The sequence below is a fragment of the Triticum aestivum genome, chromosome 6B (assembly GCF_018294505.1).
Source record: "Triticum aestivum cultivar Chinese Spring chromosome 6B, IWGSC CS RefSeq v2.1, whole genome shotgun sequence".
NCBI classification, from domain to species: Eukaryota; Viridiplantae; Streptophyta; class Magnoliopsida; order Poales; family Poaceae; genus Triticum; species Triticum aestivum.
Genome location: NC_057810.1, coordinates 535,716,837 through 535,729,558, shown reverse-complemented (window position 1 = coordinate 535,729,558; position 12,722 = coordinate 535,716,837). Strand labels below are relative to the sequence as shown.

The window sequence follows — 12,722 nt, the reverse complement described above, 5'->3', positions numbered from 1 at the left end:
GACCTACCCAAACCAGGTCTAGCAACCTCCACACTGGCAAGCAAGTCACAAAGCTCCTTTGCGAAGAGAGCATTAGAATTTGGAGCAGGTGCCGACACACTTGACTCGATGGTCATGCCACTCATAGGCACCACTTGCTCGATGGTCACACGCGAGGGAAGGGCAGCAATATCTGAAACTCCATGCTCCACGACGCTGAGTGCTAGGCCGCCTGACACTTGACAAGGCTCCACGGGGGGTGGTGAGGGCACCAGGGCCACCTCTGAAGCCTGGAGAGATCCCAACTTGAGCTGCTCCGTCGGCAGAGGCGAAGCAGGTTTCCCACACAATATCTGTAGCTCGAGCATGATCTGCAGCACCGGAGACACAACCTCAGCACAGGCCTCGCCCTCAAAGCCTGTCAACACAGAGGGCGTCGAACTGGACCCAGCACGAGGCGAGAAGCTACCGAAGAGCTCTGCATCTTCCTCATCCACGAAGCCAACAACAGACTCAAGCATGGGAGCCGGTGCAACAGGGAACCTTTGCAAAGCAGCCTCCGCACGCTCTAAAAAGCTCCCAACACGCACTAACCAGCCCTGCAAAGAGTCACCGACCTCACGAAGGGGCTTAATTGCCTCCTCCACATCCTTCCAGGTGGAACTCGAAGCAATCAACAAGGAAGGCAATGAATCCTGACAAATAGTCTTCATGTTGCATAGTGCCTCATGGATCCCTGATGTTGGTGGAGATGCAACAACTGAAGCCCAAGAATGGGTCGGCGGCCGAGCAGAACATGAAGCATGCGGCGACGGTGCCGGCTTGCAGCCATCCCGTGCACGGCGTCCCGAGCAGAAGCATTGATTACACCGGATCGAACTCGTGCATCCGGCTGTCCGATGGCCTTTTGCGAAGCAACGAAAACATCTGTTTCTGAGCCACGCAGGTGGCCGGGGACGTTGCTGAGGCATGAAAGCCAAATGTGGCGGAGGCTCCAAGCGCACACGGCGGGACTGGACGAGCTTCCAGCCTGCAGCCTCCTCCACACAAGTTGAATCTGGCCTGGTGAGCAAGTCAGCATCGGCAGCGGGGACATGGGTGCTGGAGCTCAACACGGCAGCAGGTGGGCGGTCGCCGTCTTGGCAGGGCAGCGCTGCCGGCGGCCCAGGAGTTGTCTCCGGCACCTCAATAGCGACGTCCTCAGGGCCCAAGCTTGGCTGCGGCGGCGGGAAGACATGTCCTGCTGGGTCTGCCATGCAAGCGAACACAGGAGGTGCACGGGGCAGTTGGGTGCTTGGCGACGAGCAGAGGAGGCCGGAAGGTGCCGTCGTCCAGCCGGAAGTGCCACCGGCAACGAGGACGGGGACGGTTGGCGGCGGGGGTTGACTTGCCGGCACCGTGGGTGTGCAGGGGAGCTTGCGCGAGGCGACGCGTCCTTGAACGGACGGATCCGCCTTGCGGGCGGCGAGGGAGGCCACAGCGAGCGCAATGGCCGGAGCCGGAGATGGCGCGGCCGTCGCGAGCATTGGGGCGTCACGGACACGGGAGCAGCCAGCGACGCAGCTTACGCGGGGGGTGGACCTTCGAGGGGCGGAAGAGAGAGGACGCCGTGCTGATTGCAGATCTGGTTCCGGCGGCAGCAGGGGAGGCCGGGGGAAGGAGATCGGGCGGCGCCGCCGGGGACGCTCACCCGACGGAGGAGTCCATGAGCAAGCGCAGCTTTGAGGGCGAGTGAGTTGGGGATGCTTAGCATACTTAGAGTTACCCTGCTTCCTGCTCACAAGTCACAGCCTCGTAAACAATGATGTCCCGTCTCCTAGATTTCATACTTAACACGCTATCGGCTGATGGCCTGATTCCACTACTATGTCACTACTGCTTGAAATGCAAGAGCAGTGAGCATGTAGGTCATGACATTAGACATGGAGGCCTTGAACTCTGTGGCCTTTAATGCTTTGTCCCCGCTCAGAGTGTGGTCACATCTTGTTGAGGATTTTGAGAGCCATTCGTGGCAAGGCAGAGGCAGAGGGCCATCCAACAACAATTTACTCACCTTGGTACAAAAAACCAGTGGCCATTGTCTGCATTGCATGGTATGGCCATGGGCCCTATGGCGAGACTACACAGGACTAAGGTGGATTGGGACGAAGCAGCTGGTGTCCCCATGGAGGCACTCCAGCAATTTCTGCCATGAACATAAACTGAGCTTGATGTGCATGCAAGGGGAAACTGTGGGAAGCCAAGATTTGACTCAACAGGCCCACTCTACTCCGGGCACTTACGGCTTTCAGACACCACATGTAAGCTAGCGCCGGACCATGTCAGCATGCGTAGCATGAGCCATTAGTTGTTAGCATGTTGAAAAATAAGAACATGCATGACGAGATAACAGGCAACTCTGTCCTAGAGGACCTTAGACTACGACCATAGTATCAACTATCGGTGAGGGATCATATGATCGAATTTTCAAGCTAGTTGGGCAGATGAGAATGTCTTTCAGGAGTGTCTGATGGGCAGACATCAAGGCAATAGATGGATTCCTACCAGAAGATTATTTTCTTGAATTAGGCGACATAACAAGTTGGAGGTTGGAACTCATGGTCTTTTCCTCATTAGGACGCAGAATATTTATCTTTGAATAAGACTCACTAATAAGGGATGACATGAATCTAAAGGAACTTTATAGTTTATGCGCACTAACATTTTATATGATGCGTACCTTCGCCTCAAGGCTGAGCACTGGCAAGTTAGGAAACTGGATCTTCATCATTGGGACGACTGACATGGTAGCCGAATTGAAAACAGAAGAGGTGGGCACAAGTGCAGTATTGGGTCTTGACAAAGCTTCAGTCAGCACTCGCCCGTTAATCATCATGGACACCAAAGAGTGGCAGCAAAGAGAATCCTTCTTTTTAACTTGTCTTTAAAGACATGCTATGATTTGATGGCATGTATTTTTCTTTGAGAACATACACAAAAGAATGAAAAGAGAATTGAAAAGGTTAGAAAAGATCTTAAATCTTTCCTCTGGAACCCATCATCAACTTCCCATGGAGGAATGGCCTCTTTGCCAAGGCAAAAAGCCATAATAGCCGTGAAAAATCATACCAAACTGTCATGCTAATGGTTCCTCTAGGCCTTCACTACTGTGTTTTCAGAAACTCAAGGTGGAGCAAAATGATGGCGGCAGGTGAGTAAAGTATGTAACCAGTGCACTGGGCTATTTTGTGTGTCCCACCGTCACAGCATAATTTACTATACTATATGTAAACCGAATGATACCTAATTTGCATATTTCGTCAAAGCATAAAGACAAGAGACAGCACGCCGTTCTCCCTGGGGTCCTGGACTACCTGGAGTCTTGCTAGGAATTTGCAAAGATAACTTTACTTCCACAAATAGAAGCCACTCACCAGACAATTAGTCAAATTACCTACTTGGCTAACCAACCACTACTTCTAAACCAACTATCATTGGCTAAGCAAATATTGTATTTCCACGCAGTTAAAGGAGAAAGTAAATCTTATATGCCAGATTTTAGTAGATCGGGATCTAACAACTACTCCCTCACTTCCTAAATACAAGTCTTTGTAGAGATCCTACTATGGACTATATACGAAGCAAAATGAGTGAATCTACACTCTAAAATGCATCTATATACATCCGTATGTGGTTCATAGTGGAATCTCTACAAAGACTTATATTTAGGAACGGAGGGAGTATAATTTGTGACTGAATTGTTCATCTTTATTCCTTCTGTTACACCCACTTTCAATAAAACACGATTGATTCGAGCATTTGGGCTTCAATATACATTATCACAAAGAATCTACTTTATTGCATATGAAACATAACAAGTAGTTATGCTAGTGATTTCTAGTCAGCATCAAGTATTAACAAATCTGGAAACAAATGTACATCTTTGATATTAATTTCCTGTCAGCATCAATCAATTAATTGCTTTTCAAGTTATAAACACACTGGAGACAAATAATACTGGGAACAACACACTGGAGTCAAATAATATTGTGAACAATAATGACATAAAAATAAGAAGTTTGATGGCCTTGATGACGAGAGATTACACAAAGTATGAAGACAAGTAGAAAGTAGAATGGTTTGTCAGGCGATACAGTAATTTCATATTTGCATCTATTTAAGCATTCTAGGTACATGTGTGTCTGTGGAAAAAGAATGAAAGAAACTGTAAAAGTTATAGACTAACCTCTTTACAGTGGAAAGCCTAGAAAAAAGGAGATAAGTGAAGATGTACAACTAAAGAACATCAGAAACTGTCTGCCTACTCTTTTCAGGTCCCCTACCACAAAGGTAACCTGGCAAATGCAATCAAGAATCCAGCCAAGACAGTGCCTCTATTGGAGGCCTGCGGAAAGAATTGCTTATGAACCATCCATTACCGACTGACCTACCAACAAACAGGAAACCTTGGCTCGAAGGAGTTGTCAGCTTCCAGAAGTTAAGACTGATGTTTGTTAACATATGTGGTGTTAGCACCAATTGCCTTGTTATACTTCATCGAGCATGGTGACTAGCCAAGTCACTGTCCTCCTGGAATCTACAAGAGATTTCCAGCTCATGATTCCCTCTGGGAAATGATGGGCCAAGAATTTTCAAGCGCTTTGGCCCAAGCTCTACAGATGGAGATAGGTAGTTGCAGCCATTATGTTTTTGGCTGGAGGCAAATTCATCCTCCATGATATTTGCATCTAGTTGATGTAACATCTTCAATTTGGTTGGATGTACTGAGTCATCTCCATTTCCAGAAATAAAGTCAAGACAATGTCTAGAATGATGGGTATGGACATGATCAATTGTGCCACAGGATACTTCCACTAACTTCTGTTGTTGTCTGTCATCTGCATGGATTTTCTTCAACCGTTTTAATACCTGGAGTTCGTAACAGGGAGATGCCCTTAGTAAGATAAAGCAGTCAATGTGAAGGTAAATATTGGATATTCTGGGTAAAATATATTGTTCATTGTTGGAATCAATCCATGAAATGAACTTGCCGTTCACTAACTAGGTCTAGTTACAAATCAAGAACAAATACCCTTATTATCATGTCCCTTCAGATTTATGCAATGATTACAAGTTGTGGAATGCAAATCTTAATTTACTCTTTGAGGTTCAGTAAACAGTTTAGTACATGCTGGATTGAAGCTAAGCACTTAGGCCCATTTATGGAAATAAGGTCATAATTTTGATTGCCCAATTAGCACAGCACCTTATTATCTTGTTTAGGTGAAATAGAATAAACAGTTGGTGTAAAATGTTAATTATATAAGAATAATAAAAAATATATAGAACAGTGATGAACTGAGGATTCCAGCAAGGCTATCGCAACTGAATTCTCGTCTCAAAATTCTTGTCTTAGATTTGTCTAGATACGGATGTATCAAGTCACATTTTAGTATTAGATACATCCGTATCTAGACAAATGTAAGACAAGAATTTTGGGACGGAGGGAGTAGATAGCAAAAGTGCTCCAGGTACACTGCAAATTAAGTCTAAAATAACACCACTCTACACATTCTAGACACTCGGGGCCCTCCCGTTTGCGCGTCCCTCGCGTCGCCCCCGCCCTGGGCGACTCGGGGGCCTCCAACCCTAGGTACCGCCGCCGCCCCCTCCTCCCCTCCTTGCGCCGCCGCCGGGTGACGCCGCCGGGTGAAACCTGCGTGGCAGACGGCGGCGGCGGGGGGATTCCCTCTCCCGACTCCCCTTCTTCCGCGGGCGGCGGATCTAGGCGGCAGGCGGCGGTGTCCTGCGGCGGCAGGCCTCGGCGAGCGGTGGCGGGGCGCGGGGCACGCGGCGGCGAGCCTCGGCAGGCGGTGGCGGCTGCGCGCGGGGCAGACTCCGGGGCGGCGGCGCGGGCTTGGATCCATCGCGGATCTGATCCTGTGGGCGCGGCCTCGGCCTCCCCTGCTCGGCCGGCGGGTCTCGGTGGGGGGGGCTTCTCCGTGCTGAGATCTGGCAAGCGGGATCATCCAGATCCCGGCAAGGACGGCGGCGACCCGTGCACGAGAGATGGAGGTCTTCGATCAGATCTGGGTGAAAACCTGCTATTGGCTATTGCCAAGGCCGGCGATGGCGACGTGTCTGCGTCGTTCCCTTCCTAAAGGCATCGCCGTGGAGATGTTCAAGGCCACTCTCTGCTACCTCCTGGAGAAACCCTAGATCAGTAGATCGGATGACGGCGGCTCTCTGGTGTCGTTTCCCCCCTGGGGGCGTCATTCTTGGAGGTGCACACGGACTCGAGGGACTAGAGGACGGCGACTTTGGTGGAGCGGTGCTTCATCTTACACATTGATGGTGGCGGATCTCGACGGCATGATGCTGTGGAGACTCGGTGCCTGATGCGCGGAGATGGACTCGTGCAGGAGGAGGATGCTGTCTGGCGTCATGGGGGCGTCGATCGCAGAGTGGCCAGACAAGGTAGAAGCCTCAATATGATCTGAAGACGGACCTGTGGAAGATGGCGGCGACGACACACGAGTGCGTCTGACCGGATTGTGCCCCAGACCCGTATGTGGCTCGGCTGGGGCTTCCGAATATGTTTCGGCTTCCGGCTTTTGATGTTAGGCTTAGGTGAGTGGTTTGGGTAGTGGCCCAGCTAGCACCCCTTCATCATTTTGGATAGGAGTAGCGGCATGTGTTGCCAAGACGGTGGATTCAGGCACATTGTTGTAATACTTTGTAAGGTCCTCGAGAATAATCAATAAAGTGGCCGTATGCATCTCCCAGATGCAGAGGCCGGGGGTCATCCTCCTTTTCTAAAAAAAACACATTCTAGAGACTGACAAATCCTCTGAGATTAACCTCTCACCAAGTCACCATTAGTTTCTAGTGCTACCGAAGTTATAGTGCAAACATACTAGTGACATCATCAATATATAAATATAAATGCAGAGGGAAGAAATATACATGAGTGGCGTCACAGAAATATCTGTACCTGATTCCCTGTGAAAGTTGTTATGGTTGAATCTTCTGTATGCCTTCTCTCAGGAGTTATGCCAGACCTTCTCTTCACCCTAAATACCTCACAGTCAGAATCATCAGCATCTTCTGCAGCCAATTTTTCAGAAGAGCATGTTTGATCAGGCGCAGACGAAGGGTATGCATTAATGATTGTGGTTTGAGGAGTAAATCCATTCTCAGGACAAGAGCTAGCGAAGATCCTTCTGTTAGTACTTGTGCACTCCTACAAATATAAAGTAATATGAACATATTTTAGTTGCCACAATACAGTACAGCAACATAAAGAAACACAGGACTGAGCCTTACATCACTTTGTGTAGAATACTCATGGGGTCCAAAACAAAATGTTATTGTTGATGCATCAGGATATGGCTTGTTCAGATCATATCCAAAAACATGTGTCTCTGAAATGCTATGAACTTCAGGTGGTGCATCTATGTGAATCTTGCAGTATGGGAAGTATTCAGCATTGTGACTAATGCGGTTGAAATAAGAATGTGTGCTAGAGCCACGAGACATTTGCTTTCTGACAGCATTGACTATTCCCTTTTCCTCTTCAAACTTTTTTGACAGTGCCTCCAACTCAATAATGTCTTTTCTCACAAATACAGCACGATCATGGCTGCAAGGGCACTTCCTAATCTCTTCCTCTTCAAAAGCAAGGTAAACAAGTAAAAAAAATGCCTCAAGAAAGGTTGATATCTGCGCTTAATGTTAAAAAGTTCTTACCATGACAAAGGCAAATTGCATCAACTCTGCAGTTACACATAACATGGGCTACATAGCAGTCACGTTTACATATGCTACAGAGAACTGTGGCATCAATATCTGCTTTATAGTGCGTGCGAGCACCCATTTTCATAAGTGACCAACGGACACAATGCTGGAGCCGCATCAACTGCACAAAAGGGACTTTCATACAATGCTGAATGTGTGTATCTCCAGTTGATGTTGTCAAATCTTTATAACTAGGTGTAGAAAATTCATGATCAAGAAGTGCTGCCTCTTTACAAAGAAGTTCCTCATAAGGCAGTAATGGTATCCTCTTTAGAAGTGCATAACGTTGACTAGCAATTGCTCCAAGAGGAAACCATTCACCAACAGCGAAATTCACTGCCTCGCCGCAGTTAAAACCTGACATTGGTTGTAAACATTTCTCAGTGTTCATAAATTATCCAATGAGATAGATGTTAGAGGATGCTGGAAGATTACTTACAGCACAAAGTTGCAAGAAAATCTCACCATGGCTGAAACCTGAATGATATGCTCGAGGAAACGTGATCACAAACTCTCCCGGTTTCTGTATAGCTCTATAAACTGGAACGTGATGATGGAGCAGAATATTTGGAGGGAACATTGTTGTCTTCCCCAAAAGGATATCAAATGCTGCAGTTTCCCCTTCACCTGATAAAATTTCATGATCATATACATGCTCACGTACCACTTTCTCAAAATCTGGAGCAGCTTTTCCTGGGATCCCATACCATGTTTTTGAAGCACCACAGTGATGATAGTTAATGCTGCAAAGTGTTAAATCAGATTAGAATAAACAGAAGGTTCAGTCTGCACCATGCTGGAAAGCGTAGGAAGTGGAAACATGACAAAACTACTAATCATGCACCTGTACAAGTAATGGTCTTCCACGTGCCAGGCAAACATACTAAAGAGCATTCCGATATACAGCATTGGGTCAGTTACTCCCTGGAAATCAACAAAAATAAACAGTTAGTACTCAACAATGAAGGATGTGAATTCATCGATTCAGCATACTCACTGGAATTGCTGTTCTGAGAAGGCGCAGGATTGATTTGGACAACCGAGAAAGTTTCTGGATCAAATCACAAGATATTTTAATACCATAAATAAATGTAGCACATGCAACAGATATGATCATCTAATGGTTGAAATGTTAATGTATCAGGATAAGTAAACTTGAGAAAACATATAATTGCAAGTGTGACAACCATCTAACCCCAGGCTACACTCAACTCATACAGCAAAAGGAAATGCAAAGCAATCATATATTGTTGCCGTTGTGTAACTTCACAAAATAAAGAAATGCCAAATAAAGTGTTACCGAGTGAGGTTGGCACATGAATATTTCTAAATTTGGTAGATAAAAGAAGTACCTTCAAGTTCCATTTGCTTCTCCCAAGTTGGTCATTAGGAGAAGAAGAGAATGCACTACCATCAATATCGCATGCATACTCAACGGATTCCATCTTGCCAAATGCTATTTCATGCCAAAATTCTTCCTCCATATACCTTGCTGGAAGACAGGCAGAACTAGAGTATCTTCGAACAAATCCTTTATTTGCTATCTTCTCAAAATCTCGAAATGTGTACTTTCTGTTGACACAGACTCATAAATTATGCAGTGTACATGACAAACACAGCTCTGGGGCAGGTCAATAGATTAACAGACCTTCCGCTCATGAAGAAAGCAAACTTGTCATCCGTGGACCATTCAGCAAGACGGAGAGGCTGCACTCTGGTAGTAAACTTCAGCCCACCTTGTTCCTTCATAAGTACAGTGCCAACAGGTACAGAAGCACATATAGGTGAAACAATCTTGCATATACCTGGCAAAGCACATATATTCTCAGCGATTTGAAGAAAAAGCACAAATGACAGACGATTTGTTTCAAGACATTCGCTAGTTCCAAAAGGTTTGCTTTGGCAATGCTTGTTTTTGTGCGTGGTCAACTATTTCATGCAAGAGCACAAAACTCAGAAATAATCATGATATATTTATCATTTACAGTCATCATGAACATACACAAGCTAAATTGGAGGTGCAGCGTGATTTGGATGTAATATTAAAGAATAAAAAAAGGTGAAGAGAATATGCCAAAAGAGCCATTTCAATGGATTTGTTTTTGTATTAGAGAAAATTGCACTAGAAGCTCCTAAACTTGTGCAGTGAAATCACTTAGGTCTAAAAGCTTGTTTTGTGTATGGTCAACTATTTCATGCAAGCACACAAAACTCGCAAATAAACAAATTAAAATCCCTATTCTCCCAATGCATCAAACAAGAGATCAGAACAATCTAATATTTTTTGATTTGAGCGGTATCTTCTAATCTCCACCTTTAATCTGAATGGAAGTCTGTAAACTTTTCCGCGGGGGGGGGGGGGGGGGGGGGGGGGTACCAAAGCAGAACTCCCAAAAAATGTAAAGAGAATACCCCAAAAGAGTTTTATATTAGAGAAAATTGCACCATAAGCTCTGAAACTTGTGCAGTGCCATCACTTAGGTCTAAAAGTTTAAAACCATATTGGTGGGTCCCTAAACTTGAACATTTGCCACTTAATACGACTTTGAAGTAGCAGGGACTGTTAGCACCCCCGCGCAAATTAATCTTTATTAAATTTCATGAGATCACATTTGGCAATCATTAATTCTCTGTCTGTATAATATTTGTCATGCCCTTGCCTTAAGAGAACAAAATAATCGTGGAGCAACATAGAGAAGAACTTATACCATATTTTGCAGCAACAGGGGCAATTTTACTGAGATAAACAAATGGATCCTCGAACTCCTCCACCGATGGAGAAAACACTGGGCATTCTGGAATCTGATCAATCCAATCTAGGCTAGATAGATCAAACTTCTTCACTCTGTGCTTCAAGAAAGGGTCCCTCATGGACACTTCTTCTCTTAGTGATGCATCACGACTCCTACGTAACCTTGCCCCACATGATACAGGTTTCAGAGCAGCTTCCTCCTTCCCTGCCATTATCCTGAAGACATCAACCCCTTGACCCACAAATCCTGAGATTACAGGCTGACGGCACCCATGCTTTATATCCCCAGCTCAATAAAATGCGCCTCCACTCCACCTGTATACACAAAAAGATATGACTACTTATCCTACTAGAACACTGTGTGTATACTTCACATTACTAAATAATAGCTGCCTAACTAAAGCAAAGTGGGCGGGATTTAAAGGTTCTTCTCCAGCGAACTCATGCAAAAGGAATATTACATCGAAAAGTGGAGGCTACATGCAGAAATTTAAACATGTGCGTGTCAATTGTGTCATTGTGTGCTACTTTTCCAGATCATTCTATATGCCTTAAGGCACGATCTCACTGGGTTGTTCACACACACCACATGTAGTAGGGTGCAAATAAGTCAAACCCTCCTGTTGATCCCAGGAATCCAACAGTTAAGTGCCATCTCAATCATAAAACAGCCATGAAAAAGTTAAGACCAAATTACACAGGTCAAATTCCTAAGGAAAACACTTCTGAATCTGTTCATTTAAAGATGCCAAATTAAGCACCTAGAGTTGTCGCCCGTGAATTCACATGGTATAGTCATTAGTTCCCACCACGTACTAGTGGAGCAGAAACTCACAACAGGAACAAGCGCAAAAATAGCAAGCTCAGGTGGTCAAATATATTTCCCACCCAGAAAAACTGGTCAAAACTATGGAACAGCTAGAATTTGGAAACAAACCAAACATGAGCACGAACGTAAATTTACTACCGTCTTAAACTCAGTTCCACGGTTCTACCACAACATAACCCAGTGCGTTCAGAGAATGGTGAATATTACGTGACAAGCAGGTATTCACGAACCTGTTACTCAAAACACATCTAAAATCACCCGCTGGCGCATCAAATCGTAGAATTGTCGCCTACAACCACCAGCAGTCGAGCGCAGTTTAATCAAACTGTTGGAACAACCAAAATTATCACCAACAACTCCAGCTGCGAGAAGGAATCCAGACGATTGGTCGTGGGAACCGCGGAATCAACCCCTCGTGGCAACCACGCTCCCAGTTAAACACGATCCAACGGCTACGTGCATCGCTCCACACGATAGAAGTGGTCTCCGCAGCCTCAAACCAAAACAGGAAATCGCCAACATCAAAAGGGCCAGAGCAGAGCAGAGCAAGCGCGCCCAGGCGATTACAACTAATGATCGAAGAGCTCCACTAATTCACCTAGAGAAGACGAACCGAAATTTTTTGAACGCCCGCCCCTGAAACAAATCCAATCACCCACACCGCAGGAGCGCACCCGCCCCGGTCCCCGATTCGCAATTCACAGCCCGGAAATCACTCACCGTGGCCTCCCGTCCCGCGACAGCCTCAAGCCGGGACCCACATTCCCCTCCGGGGCCTTCTGCCGGATCCCCCGCGCTCGGATCCGAGCCCGCCACTGCCCTGAACCGCCGCGGCGCCGAGGGGCACGAGGCTGGTTCCGCGCGAGGCGTGGGCGCGGCAGCCACGGGCTGAGGCGGAGCTAAGGACGCCGAGCACCGCGGCGGCGCTCCTCCGAGACGCGGCGAGGGGTAGGAGGAGTAGGAGGAGGGGCAGGAGGCGAGGTGCGGAAACGAAGGGAAGGAAAAGTGCGGGTGATATTAATACGGGATAACTGCCAGTACTGCGTCTCTATTGCTTTTGGGCTTCTCTAATCCGCGCTTATTACGGGGCTAATCTGTAGATTAGAGTTGAATTTTGTGTGTGCTTATTATAAAGAAATATGTCATGTAATTTTCTGGTAGATGGGGTGGTTGCAAACGAACGTTGTGATTGCAGGCCGTCGTCACGGGTCCGTCTGTCTTCTCCAGCGCAGCGGCGCCAGCCAATGGCTTTTCTGCCCCCGTACCCTCACTCTGGTGTGTGCGCGAGTTTTTTGAGTAGTGGAAGTGTAAATTGCATTACGGACTGACAGAGGGTGCTAACCGAAGCTGCAACACGTGAGTATACAAGGTGAAGTGTAAACTGCG

General features: G+C 46.6%; 1 protein-coding gene across 2 annotated transcripts; it reads right to left on the bottom strand.

The window, feature by feature from the left end:
- Positions 1–4,072: 4,072 nt before the first annotated feature.
- On the bottom strand, positions 4,073–12,344 carry LOC123137859 (lysine-specific demethylase JMJ706). Of its 2 annotated transcripts, none has more exons than XM_044557710.1 (11): positions 12,057–12,344; positions 10,464–10,822; positions 9,404–9,560; positions 9,108–9,327; positions 8,753–8,806; positions 8,600–8,679; positions 8,221–8,498; positions 7,708–8,112; positions 7,285–7,628; positions 6,953–7,201; positions 4,073–4,887 (listed from the first exon to the last, which is right to left on the bottom strand). In XM_044557710.1, the coding sequence occupies exons 2-11, from the start codon at positions 10,717–10,719 to the stop codon at positions 4,513–4,515; spliced, it is 2,418 nt and encodes an 805-aa protein (XP_044413645.1). In that variant the 5' UTR covers positions 10,720–10,822; positions 12,057–12,344; the 3' UTR covers positions 4,073–4,512. The 2 variants fall into 2 exon arrangements, with proteins under 2 accessions (XP_044413645.1, XP_044413646.1); XM_044557711.1 differs by lacking the exon at positions 12,057–12,344 and adding an exon at positions 11,567–11,944.
- Positions 12,345–12,722: the final 378 nt, after the last annotated feature.

What these genes read in the sequence shown, in the direction of transcription:
- LOC123137859 (XM_044557710.1), bottom strand. Translation starts at nt 10,719, where the DNA reads ATGGCAGGGAAGGAGGAAGCTGCTCTGAAACCTGTATCATGTGGGGCA. An exon ending in GCTTTCTTCATGAGCGGAAG is followed by an intron (nt 9,328 to 9,403) that starts GTCTGTTAATCT and finishes CTGTGTCAACAG; the next exon opens with AAAGTACACATTTCGAGATT. An exon ending in AGTATTCTACACAAAGTGAT is followed by an intron (nt 7,202 to 7,284) that starts GTAAGGCTCAGT and finishes TTATATTTGTAG; the next exon opens with GAGTGCACAAGTACTAACAG.